General features: G+C 47.2%; 1 protein-coding gene across 1 annotated transcript in view; it reads left to right on the top strand.

The window, feature by feature from the left end:
• Positions 1–13,020, top strand: part of SLC7A10 (solute carrier family 7 member 10) — a 33,373-nt gene that overhangs the window by 11,183 nt on the left and 9,170 nt on the right. Inside the window, exons 2-3 of the mRNA XM_021408451.1 lie at positions 7,593–7,797; positions 12,341–12,492. Of these exons, the coding sequence (XP_021264126.1) occupies positions 7,593–7,797; positions 12,341–12,492 (357 nt within the window). The remainder of the gene's footprint in view (positions 1–7,592; positions 7,798–12,340; positions 12,493–13,020) is intronic.

The raw sequence follows: 13,020 nt of genomic DNA, 5'->3' as shown, positions 1-13,020 counted from the left end.
AGATCCCTGCAATCACCTCGCAAACAGCAGCCAGGAACGAGCGAGCTGAGGAGGTGACTGCTGCAATAGCAATACCCGCCGACGCGCGGCTGTTCCGCTGCACGCGGTGTGCTGGCATTGCAGCCCCAGGGGACCTGCTCTTCACTGAGCTTTCTGCTGTAGGAACAACCTTCCTCACATCCATGTGGGCTGGACACGCACATTGGTGCTCAACAGGCAAATATCTTCCTTATAGGTCAGAGACAAGTTAAAGAAAATGCTTTTGTCAATATTTTAAGTAGCCTAATTTTTAAAATCTTTAAAGTTGGGTGTAACATAATCAGATTACGAATTCTTAACGCGGCAAAATCCACTCAGAATGCCTGAACTGTGGTTTGTGGTGACTGGTCATGTTCTTACTTGCTAGGAATTTTAACATAAATATTTGAACTCAAGTCAGATTTTAAGATCATTTAATTTTGTTAAATACCGATCGCTGCAGACATTAAATCACCACTGTTATTTTTATGGCCATTTTTCATTTTGTTCCTTTATGAGCATATTAGCTGAGGAGCCATAATTCATTTTCCACTATTACGGCAGTTAAATCATTTTCTCACACATGAAATTAAGCAGTTATTAGTTTAATGCCAAGCTCTGTCGATTCTTTTATTCTTCATCCATTCTTCATTAAGAGTTTTCTGCATACTATTTAAAGACCGTCACATGAACTGCTGAACACATTGCCACGTCGCCCCAGTTTGTGCTCAACTAGAGCTCAGGACAAGGCATACTGGAGCATTTGCTGTTTTTAATTTGGGGCCGTCCCTGTATTTTACTAACTTTCTGAGACTGAATGCTCTGTCCATCCAGAACCTCACCTACTCTTCGCATTTTCACAGCAGGAGGACACAACCTCTTGAGGTACGGCTGCACCTGCGGTACCATGCTGGAGGCCAGCAGCACCCTGTGTGCAGCCGTCCCCTTACCTGTCCCAGCACGGGGACACTGCCATCCTGTGCTGGGCCTGGCATGGATTTTCCCTGGAGCTCAGCAGGGCTCACAGGGCTGCGCTGTCACCTCTCCGCTGCTCACATCGGTGTGTTGTGTCCTGAGGTCACAGACAGTGACAATCCGAGCCAGTTCCTAGTGTCCTCAATTATGAATGTTTAACTCCTCAAAGCCAATTAGCAGCTAACAGTTAGCTGGACTGAAGGCTGCTTAGTGTAGCTTTTCTGCTAACTAAATCCATAACTCATGACGGCATATAGCATCATCATTACTGACATCATCCACCTCAGATTTCATTTGGATTCATTACACTTGTAAAGCCCAATTCCTTTCATCTAAGCTCTTTTTTTTCTTATTTAAACAGTAATCTCAAGTCTTTGCCTTCCTAGCCAAGATACCCAGACCCACATACTCAGACCACCTGCTAAAGCTGTGCCATGCTTGGGGCCACGCCACACCAAGGGCCGTGCATGGCACTGCAACCTCCTGATGGTGACAAACAGCACTCGCTGGAAGCCTGAGTCCAGGCGGGTTTCTGCCTGTGAACCGTGCCTGGCTTTTCAGAAACGCTGCCTACTGCAACCCCTCGCTGAACGAGTTGCACAGTGATTTACCTGACTGCAGCAAAAAAAGCACCAAATTCCTTTTTTTCATGATAATATTTCACTTTTTAGAGGAAAGAACTACTTATCCAAATTTCTAGTCAATACTACGGACCCATTCAGAATTTCAGATACGTAATGTGGATCTGTAATGGAAAGCACAGGCAGTAAAAAGGCCTGGCTGATATTTTCTTTGCTAACCACACAGGAAATTGCTGTTTTTATCAGGACTAAGGTCTCTGCATACAGCCAGTAAGCTCTTTCCTAAAGAACTGCCGAATACTTTCAAAGGGCTGAGAGATCCATTATTTTTACAGCCTGCATGGATTGTGTGCTGCAGATAAATAAAAGGCGCCCTAAGGACTTTGCACTCAAAGTGATGGCACAAAGTATTGCCAGACCCCTGCGTTTTCTCACACACGCTGTCATATTTAGTGTTTTCTTTCCACACGCAAGTCTTGAAATATTCTAATGAGAATTCAGCTTTTGTTTAAGAAATGTGTTTCAACCCCCACAGTTGCACTGAAAAACACCAAATCCTGACCCCAAATGCACTCCAGTAGTTCAAAAGCCAGAGGCGTGTTCCAACCATTGGCTTTTCCAGCAGTGTCCCGTGCCCTGATGCCTGCCAGTCCCATGGCTCCGGCACACACACATCTGCATGAGGTGCACGCCTATGGACAGCGCCTATACTGCACAACAGGCTGCTCTGGGAAGTCCCTCCCAGGGCCAGACCTCAGCACCTGAACTACAAGCACAAACAAAGCCATGTGTTTTCAGGGGAAGGACTGGAGGATGGGCTCTTCAGCATTCTGTTCAGCAAAAGATCTGGAGTAGGAGCTGCTTCCTGAGTTCAGTGGAGATGGAGCATGGCTGATGGCAGAGGGACTGAGCTGCTTCCAAGCTGCTGGCGAGCTTTAGTTCCTTCTGTGTGGCATTGCAGCAGCAGCCCGTAACGCACTGCCCAGAAATCAGCACCCAACACATGTGCCCTCCATGCACTTGGATAAATATTACCTAAAATCACAGGGCATCACTGACACCACAGCACTAATGCTATCCACCATGGAGCAATTCCTTTCAGTGGTTTGGAGAACCCAGCACTGTCCCCCCCCAGCACGCTGAGCTGCAGCGCGTACAGTTCACGACCGTGCTACAATGGTGGTTTTGTTTCCATCAGTTCTGCGCCGGGCTCGGTGTCACCAGCAAGCGCCCTCGGTCACAGCCCGCCTGGGCTGTGAATGCCACTCACAAAGCACAGGCTGAGCTGCCAGCTTGGGCAGAGCTCCCCAGCAGCAGACTGCAGCACTGCATACAAAGTGCATCTGGGAAAAGACTGCTCAATATTTTTTAAAAAAAGCTTCAATTCCTACATTATGAAACTTTTTTTCCCCTTTTTTCGTCTGCATCCTATCCTACCTCTTCATAGTCAGCTGCAGCAGTATGCATTCTTTCCCATACACAGCATCTCATTTAGTTTGCTCTTGTATCGTGTTGTTGCCTTTTCTTCTTTCCTTTCACAATAACTCTTTAAGGGATGTGATTCCATAAGAACATCAGCTTTTGTTTAAGAAGGATATTCCTAACCCTCCTGGGTGTTTTAGAAAAATCTTCTTAATTTGAAACATGAAGGCTTAAAAAAAAAAAAAAAAAAAAAAAGACAAAACTCAGGAGTAAAATAGCCTGAAATAGACCATTCTGAGAGCTTATGATTTTAATTCAGTATCTTTTTTTTTTTTTTTTTTCCCCCAATATTGGGTGGTTTCTGTATCCCAGAACAATGGGAAAGGAAAAGAAAGGAGGAAATGGCTGCACATCTTCCCCTCTGCAATCCAGGAGCACATCTGCCCCCTGGGCTGGGGGCCGTGTGCAACCAGCAGCACTGCAGCAATCTCCTGAGGTCTCTCTGACTTTGGCAGTGCTATAGGGGTCATTTTTTCCACACAAATGAGCAATTTCTGACCAGTTTTATGGTCCACTTTCTTTAAGTTAAGAACAAAAGGGCTTTTCTTTAACATCAAGCAAGCATTGCTGTGGGTCTACCTTTCTCCTCTCTCCCATCAGAAAGCATTGTCACTGTGAATAAACAACAACAAAAAACCAGAATTTGTCAAGTTCAGGGCTCACAAATATCTGTTTTATAAAGTCCCAGCTGACTAGAGCAGAAAGAGGGTTTCATTCCACAGGTCGATATTTATGCCCAAGGAGCTGTGCTGTGTGAACACAATCAGCCCCACCGAAGGCTCCATCTGGAGGTGAGGAGGACATTGTCCACACAGAAAGCTGTTAATTCAGCCTTTGGAGCTGAGCTGGTGGTTCCTGCAGTTGCTTAGCGCTGCTTTGCTGGGGTCAATCGCAAGGCAGTGTTATTTCCAACAGGAATTTTTATATGCATTTTTAAGATAGACAGAGCCATGGCATGAATATGAGTAATTTAACCATTAGTTTCCTTTAGGCTTGAATAAGTAGTTTAGTTGCAAGAAACCAATAAACTGAAACAAATTATCCCCAACACCCCAAGCACAGCAATGCAACTCCTGCACTGCACAGCCAGTTCCATTCCTGCTGTGGCATTACTCTCCAAATTCTCACCAATTCTTGCTGAACACATTTTGCTTAGAAATACCTCTTTGTGGGTAAACCATTTGTCTCACTGCTATATCTTCCATCCTACAACATGAAACCTCCTTAAGGTTCTGCTTCTCATCAGGCAGTTTCTGACACTTCTTTGAGCATTTCACCATCTCCACCATATCTATTTTTAAGCACATCCTACACTGAGCGAAGTGAAGGTACTTCCCAGGCACATTGCCACAGCCATGGCACATTTCCATATGAACATTTTGTTGTCAGAAGGGGCACAGCACTTCCACTCCTGCTGATATGACTTTCACACATTGCCTGAGCAAAATAGGAAATCCATAAGGAGTTTGGAACTGAATTTTGCCTTATACTCATTCAAGAAGTACATTAAACTTTAAAAGCAACAAACTACTTAATTCAACCAAAAAAACATCTGTGAATGTTTGCAAGAAAGCTTCCAGAAGGCTACCAGTCCCTTCTTGTCCTGCTCCTGCAATAGCTACACCAGAAGGCATTAACCTCGAATAGATCGCATTCGTCAGCTTGCAGCACAGCACAGCGCTGTGTGAGGAGGGTTGCAGTGGCAGCCCCAGCGTGGTAGGAGGGCGGCACTTGATGCCATGGTGTGCCATGCACTGCTCCTCCCCACAGCCACCTGGGGCCGAGCAGCAGCTCTCTGCCACCCTGTGCTCGCAGTGCTGAGTGATGCCCTCTCCTTGAGATGGAAACGTGAAGCACAGAGAATCGGGGCTTTAATTAAGTCAAGGCCAAATACAAGTGTCTGAAAACGCACCCAGCCACCAACCTTCTGGCTAGACGTTTAGCCTGCCCTATATCACCACCACTCCAGGCTGCTGCCCCTTGTCTCTGTGGCTGGACCTCACCAACGCTCACCTCTTTACCCTGGGCCTGGCGCCCAATGACACTGCTGCTCATCTCCATTTCCCCACCCTTCAGCCCATCACAGATCTGCTAATGCACCCAAGCAGCTGAGCAGGTGGAGGAAAACCAGACACAAAGGCATCCTGAAAGCTGCCCCAGTGCTCGTGTGCCCTAGATAGCAGAAGGTTTTCTCAATTTCTTGTCCGTTACCAGTTTGAGGGATACCGTGCTGTAGTGGGATTTTCTCCATTCTACACGTGGAGACACAAAGGCAAGGTGATAAAATACCTGTGGAGGTGGCAGCTCTGCACTGAGCTAGCCGAAGGGCAGGCACTCGCATCTGCTGATGGCTGCCAAGCAGCAAAGCAGAGCTGAGGTACACATGGGCTCTGAGCAGCAGGACCAGCACGGAGGCCCAGCTGGGGTTGTTCAGCCTTCATGCAGCTTCTGTGAGCTCAGCACCTGGGCTGCCAGAGCAGGATGTTGTCCTGTCCCAAGAAGGGAGTTAAAGCTTACTAGCCCTATAGTGCTACTGTGCTTCACAGGCAGGGCTCCTGACCTCCATCTTGTGATCACTCCCTTCTCCCTGTTATTTACACAGAAGTTAAATTTGGACATCCTCCTGCTTGGCCATCGGAGCAGCTCGCTGCAGGAGGAAGCAGCCGGCCTGGCCTCTCACCTTTCCTTCTGCCTCATTCCCAGCCTGGCACATCCTCCTGCCTTCCTCCCACTGCTGTCCTTGCTCTCTGGAGGGGAAGGCAGGAAGAACATGGGCAGGAAAAGCTGGGTGTTGCATTTCCCTCATACATCTCCCTGCACCTTCCCAGGCTGTCCTATTCATCCCCATCTCTCTGTACACAACCGGTGGCACCAAAGGAGCAGACCTCCATCCCAACCCCTCCCTGAAGCAGGGTGGGGGGGGTTCACATGGCTGCATAAATCAAAGTTTGGTAACATGTCATGTATTTCTTCAAGTGGCAGCAGTGACTATCAGCTTTCATCTAAAGAGAAAATGATTGTGGCTTTCCTCTGCCTACAGAAGGACTCTTTTAAGTGTGCACAGGGATATCCTCAGAGCTTACTGATTAAAATGAAAAGTTGAGAAGAAGCTTGGTCAATGTCACTTTTGAAAGTGATTTTGCAACTTGTGGGGTGTCTGCACCAGTTTCTTTAATCTGTACCACTGTTTCCTTACTGCTGTGCTGGGACAACACTCCTTCCAGCTGCCTGGGAGCACTTTGTAACTGCATTCAATTACAACACTTTAAAGAGAAGCACAAGGAGCTGTGCCGTTTCACAAGCTGACACATCAGCCAATAGGAAAGGCGCAGCAAGTGCCCAGCAGCATCATCCCAAGAACATATCTTAGGTGAATTGTGCATTATTGCAGTTGGATTCTCTGGTGTGCTGTTGCAGGGCTACACTAACACTTTAATACCCAAGGAATGGTTTACCTGTGGTGAAACCCTCACACAACAGCAGCCCACTGCCCTGGGAAGCCTAAAGCCCTCTGGTTTCTCCAGCAGGACTATGCTGGCTGCAGAGCTCCCAGCAGCCGTGCCCCCTCCCACTCTTTCCAGGAAGCAGCCACCCACTTTTGAGTGGCAGATGTCTATTTTCTACCCTAATTTTATTTCAAACCACAGACAGAGTATCTGCCTCAGCACACTGCCCAAACCCATGGCTACATACAAGCACAACCAGCTGGGTGAGCTGCACTCTCAGAAACTGCTTGCAGAAATGCAAGAAGAGAACTGAATCCAAACACAGCAAAATTTGGAATAGCTGGATGCGCTTATGGAACGTGTTATCTACTGCGAGCCGAAAACCACTTATAAAGCAGAAGAGGATGCAAACTTAGCAAGCTCCAGCCAGCACTCCCTCGACTCATGTCTGACCACACAGAACTACATGGACAGAGCCCACAATGCCCCATGTTGCTGTCACACCACAAGATCCCTTTAAAATCTGAGGGCAATGACTAAACAGCACCTGTGCTGCAAATACAAGATGTCAATAGATTTGTAATATTTCTAGACTTTTAAGTGACTTTTCCAAGCTCAATCTTAAATCTGCTCTTGCTACAAGAGCCCCTCTTGGCCCCTAAATTATGGATAACCCAACTTTTTTTTTTTTTTTTTTAGTTAAACCTCTGAACTCTCATCTTGAAGAAGAGATGAAAATCTTTATCACAGACATTTTTCAACCCCTTTCAATCAAACAGTTGGTTATGAGAAGTGATAGCAGGCACCTTTTCAAGCTGCCCAAATTCATGCCACAAAAACGCTAGTTCTAAACACAGATGTTCAACAGATCCTTGAAGTGCTCCAGCAAATCCAAGTACACTCAGCCTGTTTGATTTCCGATCAATGGCAACTTTTTCCCTGGGGCTTAATCAGATAAAACATAAGCAAGCAAAACCCAGTGCAGAGGGGCTGGGACAGGGCGGGGGCACAGGCTGGATTTGTTTGTTTTTAAAAAATAAAGTTAATTTCTCATTCGCTTATCTCACTGCAAACTTTCTGTCCCTTCCAGGTAACATCATTGGTTCTGGGATCTTTATTTCACCGAAAGGGGTTTTGGAGCACACTGGCTCAGTGGGACTGGCTCTCATTATTTGGGTGCTCGGCGGCGGGGTCGCTGCCCTGGGATCACTGTGTTACGCTGAGCTGGGAGTTACCATCCCCAAATCAGGAGGGGACTATTCCTACGTCACAGAGATCTTCGGCGGGTTAGCTGGGTAAGTACCACACCTCCTCAGAGTCATTGGAATACACGCTTTACAGTCAGCTCTTAGTGAGGAAAGGACATCTGACTTGGAAGAAACAGAATATTCATAAATCATCTGCTTTTGTAAAGTCATCCTTTCTGTTCTCACTCAAAATAGCAAACTACCCCTTTGCAGCGCTCCCAGTTCTGCCTTCAGACTGCAGGATGCTTTCACTTTCCTCTCCAACTCAGTAAATATCAATGGCTGTAAGTGATGCCACATCCACACGACATTCATGTGTGCAAGCGGTGAGTGGCAGCACAGAATGTTTGAGGAGCTTTGCACACCTGGGATGCCAGGCTGGGGCCGCTCACCATAACCCAAAGCCCTCAGTTAGCTATTGGTGCAGAAAGCAGCAAATATTTCTCTGGCATTATGTTGCAAGACCTTCCTGCAGCAGAATACAGAAAGTTGCTCAGGGAAGAAGTCTGCCCACAGAAGCAACCCAGGCACAGGTGCCAGCTCACAGCTCCGCTCCCTTGGCTGCAGCTGTACAAAGCAACTGGCCATGTAAATGCAATGGGGGGATGTAGAAGTCAGGAAATGGCTTCTCTTCAAAAATACAGCTCAGAGTAGTGTGGCTGTGGGAGGAAGGGACAAGTGAGAAGTGGTCATCTTTTATATTTTACTGTGTGTTTCGCTGTATATTTAACAGGTAAAATTAGATTCCCCACTTGTACTCACAGCTCAGCAGAGGAGCACCAGAACATTTTGTCCAGTTCATTAATTTGTGAGCAAAGAGTCCATGTAGTGTGTAGGTGCTTCATTAGCAAAAAAAACAAATATGATAACTGCATCTGAGATTGTTCTGCAGAAGGGGTGCAGCTGCAGCATCTGCCTCAGGGGTGAGATGGCAGCTCCGGGGCAACATGGCCCTTGCCAATAGGAAAGTCTGGGAACACCTTTAGAAGAACAGATTGAAGACCCAGAGGCAATGGAAAAGAGTCAAAACACAGTGGGGCTGCCCCCAGGGGTTACTCAGCCTTCTGGGGGACTGTCCAGGGAGAAGGACGAGTCAAGGGAGGACGCTTCTCACAGCAGGCCTCGGCTGCTGCCAGACTTTCTGCTTTTAGCTTCATTTAGAAGTCATCTTGGTCTTAAATAGCATTTGTGCATGAGCAAATGAGGTGCAGGGAACCCTCCACATCCCGTGCTGCTGCTGGAGCAGCATGACTGAGCACAGTTCATTTGCACACGTACATTCTTAACAGTTTATGCAGGTCATAAAAATAACTTTACCCAAAGTAGTAAATAAGCTTAATGCATATCCCTGCAGAAGAAAATGAATACATCAAGCTACATGGAAAATCCACTAGTGTATTTCTGATAAATACTACCAGTATAGCTTTTACCAGCACTGCTTGATAACTGAATATATGTCCTTACTATAAAATCATTACGTGTTGAAGTCAGCAGAGAACTCTAACCCAAAGCTTTGATAAATACTGGTTCAAACTGCAAGTAAAACTTACCTCAAGAACATTTCTGTATTTCCTTTGTTGTTGCCAAAATCTAAAGTTTCCAAGCAACTTAAGATAATATTGATAATGTTCAAACTACCTCAAGCTTTCTTAAACCTACTCAGCTTCTCCTGTGATTGGATGGTGTGAATAACAGTTTCCATTTCAAACTGTTTTTCTTCATTAATGACACCCAAGTATAGTACACTCTGACTTCATTTTCATTGGCTGCTCTGATTCTATATTTTATGTTAAATGTGACATCATTTGGGGGTTGGACTGGATGATCTCTAGAGGTCCCTTCCAACTCCTACAACTCTGTGTTTCTGTGATCATTTGGGGAGCACAAGCACACCCCAAATACATATTTGAAAGCCTGGTTGTACAGGACCCTGTTGAAGATCCAGATTAATCCATGATGCTCATTGCTTTCCACAAGTGAGACAATTAGTATGCAGAAATGTCTGCATAAAACCCAGTTTTTGGTGCAGAAGTGATTTGCACTTGCACGTGAACGCCACACCTTTCTAAAAGCAGAAAGTCCCACAACAGATTGTCACTTATTCCAGAGTACTTCTAAAAATGAGGAAAAAAATATCTAATTAGAGTCATTGTGTAACGCACATCCAGACTGATGGGAGGACAGCCATTAAGTTCAGCGGACGCTGGCGCAGACAGAAGGTGCAGTGCAGCAGGGGCCCCCAGCTCGCACAGCAGCTTGCAGCAGAGCAGGGCTGGCTTGGAGCCGTGAAGCAGGAGGAGCTCACCAGCCCATGGCCGCAAGCGCACACAGCAGCTTGGATTTCCCATGCAAACTGAAGCACTATGACTTCCTGAGCACTAACAGAAGAATCACAAGAACAGCTACAACAGCTACATCTCCCTTTTTCTGTACGCTCAGCTCTTGAGCATTTTTCTAAAGACCTGGCACCTTGTCAGTCAGCAATGAGAGGAGATAGAACTTCTCGGGTTCTCATAGTTCCATACATGAGTGAGTAATTGGGAAAGATCATCAGAAAGGGCTTAGCCTCCACACCCACAGGTGTGAGGACACAGTCCTGGGAGCAGTAATTCCACCCTCTCCATTCAAAATGCCTGGCCAGGTCACCCTGGAGGTGCCATGGCATTTCCTGGCCCCGAAGTGGGCTTTGTGCTCCCAGTGCCTCTGCACACCCCTGGGGACTGCTCCCACTGAAGCACAGCCCGCAGCCTGCAAGCCAGCTCCTCAGGCTGGGTGCACTCTGCTGGTGAGGGCATCCGACAGTGCTGAGACCTCCTGCAGATGTAACTGCAGTACCTTATTACAGCAGATCTGAAAAAGATGTTTTTTGCTAGGGAAATCCTGTTCTTAATTCTTCCTTTACAACATACATACAACTAAAAGGTGGTACTTGAAAAGCAGCAGTTACCTAGCGGGCCCAAAGGGTTGGGTAGTGCATCAGGACCCATTGCTGCCCTCCAGCCACAGCACGCTATGCATCCTGCCACCAGCACAGCACAAGGACAGACGGGCATGCAATGCCAGCAGGCAGCCAGGGTAAGCCACAAGAACAAGACAAGGGCACAGCAGTGCTGCCCCAGCACCAACGTGATCTGAGCAACCAGCAATATCTCTTCCTCAGAATTAGGCTTTGCATAAGATTTACCTTAAAATAAGACAACATGGGGCCTACATCTTAGGCAAGCTTCCTTCTTATTTTAATGCTATCTCTTCTCAGCCCCCTGTTTGACAGCGTGACTTTGCGACCCTCTGCTAAAATTCTGCATTTAATTTAATTGTTGTTATCAGCCCTGCATGTATTTCAATTCAGCATGAAACAAATTGACTGTCAGAAATCTGTTGAATTATTCACAATCCCATTAAACCATATTCTAGCAGATACCAACTTTAATGCACTTTATATTACAACACAGAAGCGAGTGCCAATTTCGCTTGAAATACTGTTTTCAGAGTCATTCTTCCCACTGAATATTTTTAACTGAATTTATCTCTCTGGTCTACACAAAGCACACAGGGAGAAGACAAAAGCTGAGAGGGAGGAACCAGGGGGTTCTGCCCAGAAAACCCCATCACCTGCCTGGACGCGGCTCTGCCCAATCCCAGGCAGCTGCAGGCGGTGCCCCTGGGGCACACACAGCTGGGCCTCATTCCAGGGCAATCACATCTGACCTCACACTCGCCCTGCAGCTCGAGAACAATAGCACAAATGACTGTATTGGCCTTTGAGACTTACTGAGTCTCCAGTGAAGTAACACAGCAGGTCCCTGGGCTGTCCCCAGTGCCCAGCTGGGTGAGCAGGGTCTGCGGAGTGACCCCCGCCCAGATGCATGGTATGGCCAAGCCAGTTACTAGAGAAAACTACTCTGAACCATGATAGAAAGCATTAAGAAAAAAAAAAAAGAGTCTCACACACATGCACTGTGTTTTAACAAACAGTAATGATATTTGGGGAACATTTGCATCATGGCAATTTACTGAATTAACTCCCTGTAGTTAATAAGAAAAAGGAAGCATCAAATTGCCCCATACTTCTCAGAAACAACAAAGCAAGGCAAAGGAGGTATGGAGAAGCACTCACCGCCATGGCCAAGGAGCACTAAGAGCAGTGCTCGCATGCAGGCCAGCTGCACCAGGAAGGACACCTCAGCCCTGCTGAACTTAACGGGCTGGCAGCAGGAAGGCACGCATGCTGGGAGTGAGCAGCTCTTAATTGAACAGCACAGCATAATCCAGAAATTACACTATTTTATCTGGAATTGTCATTTCTGACATTTGCTAAAGCAAAGAGTTCCCAGTGCTTGTAATCCTCATTCTTTGATAAATTCCTAAATGTATTTTGTTTAGAAATGTTTAAGTTGAAATCCAGATTGTGCTGGGAACATGAGAAAAGGGATGAGGAGAAGCACAAGTAGGTGACTGTTGGCTATAAGGAGATTACAGCACTTGACCCCAATGCCTTGGTCATTTCCCAAAGTGCAGCACAGCTGATCGTGTGTTGCCCTCCTCCAGCACACCTAGCCCTGCTTTCTTGTGCTTTTTCTTCTGTTCTCAGGTTTCTGCTGCTCTGGAGTGCGGTGCTAATCATGTACCCTACAAGTCTGGCTGTCATATCGCTGACCTTCTCAAACTATGTCCTGCAGCCCGTGTTCCCTAATTGTATTCCCCCCTATAATGCCTCCAGGATCCTGTCCATGGTGTGTTTACGTGAGTATTTGCTTCTCGCGCACAAAAAGCTTGCCTCGTTTGCGAAGGATCACTCAGCAAGGCCGGGTTTACGGCCCCAAAACCCAAGAGGCAGGCAGGAGTGTGCCCTGCGCAGGGTGGCCAGTCCCTCCCCGCCTGCCTGCAGGGAGCACAGCGGGCTGCAGCTCATTCCTGGGCAGCGGTGGCAGGTGAGCTCACCCAGAGCAGGTGTCCCACCACTGCCCAAAGCCCTTCTCACCTTTTTTAACATTCCCAAATGCAGGCAAGTAGGAAGTGCAGACCACCACTGGCTCTGCATTGATTACTTACAGAGCTGGTGGGACTGGAGCAGAGCCACAGGGAAAGGAGACGTTCTCCTTTCAGGCAGAACATTGAGCTCTGAGCAAGCACAGCCCATCCAGCTGGAGAAGCCAGGCAGCAGAGCCCCAGGGAGGACAGCTGTGATGGATGCTCCTCTGCAGCTGGGCACCCCATAGGGCATGGACAGTCCCCTCCTCACCTCAATTATGGCCCCACGGGAACTATGCA

Source organism: Numida meleagris, chromosome 10 (assembly GCF_002078875.1).
Source record: "Numida meleagris isolate 19003 breed g44 Domestic line chromosome 10, NumMel1.0, whole genome shotgun sequence".
Taxonomy (NCBI): Eukaryota; Metazoa; Chordata; class Aves; order Galliformes; family Numididae; genus Numida; species Numida meleagris.
This window is presented reverse-complemented; position numbering and strand designations above follow the sequence as displayed.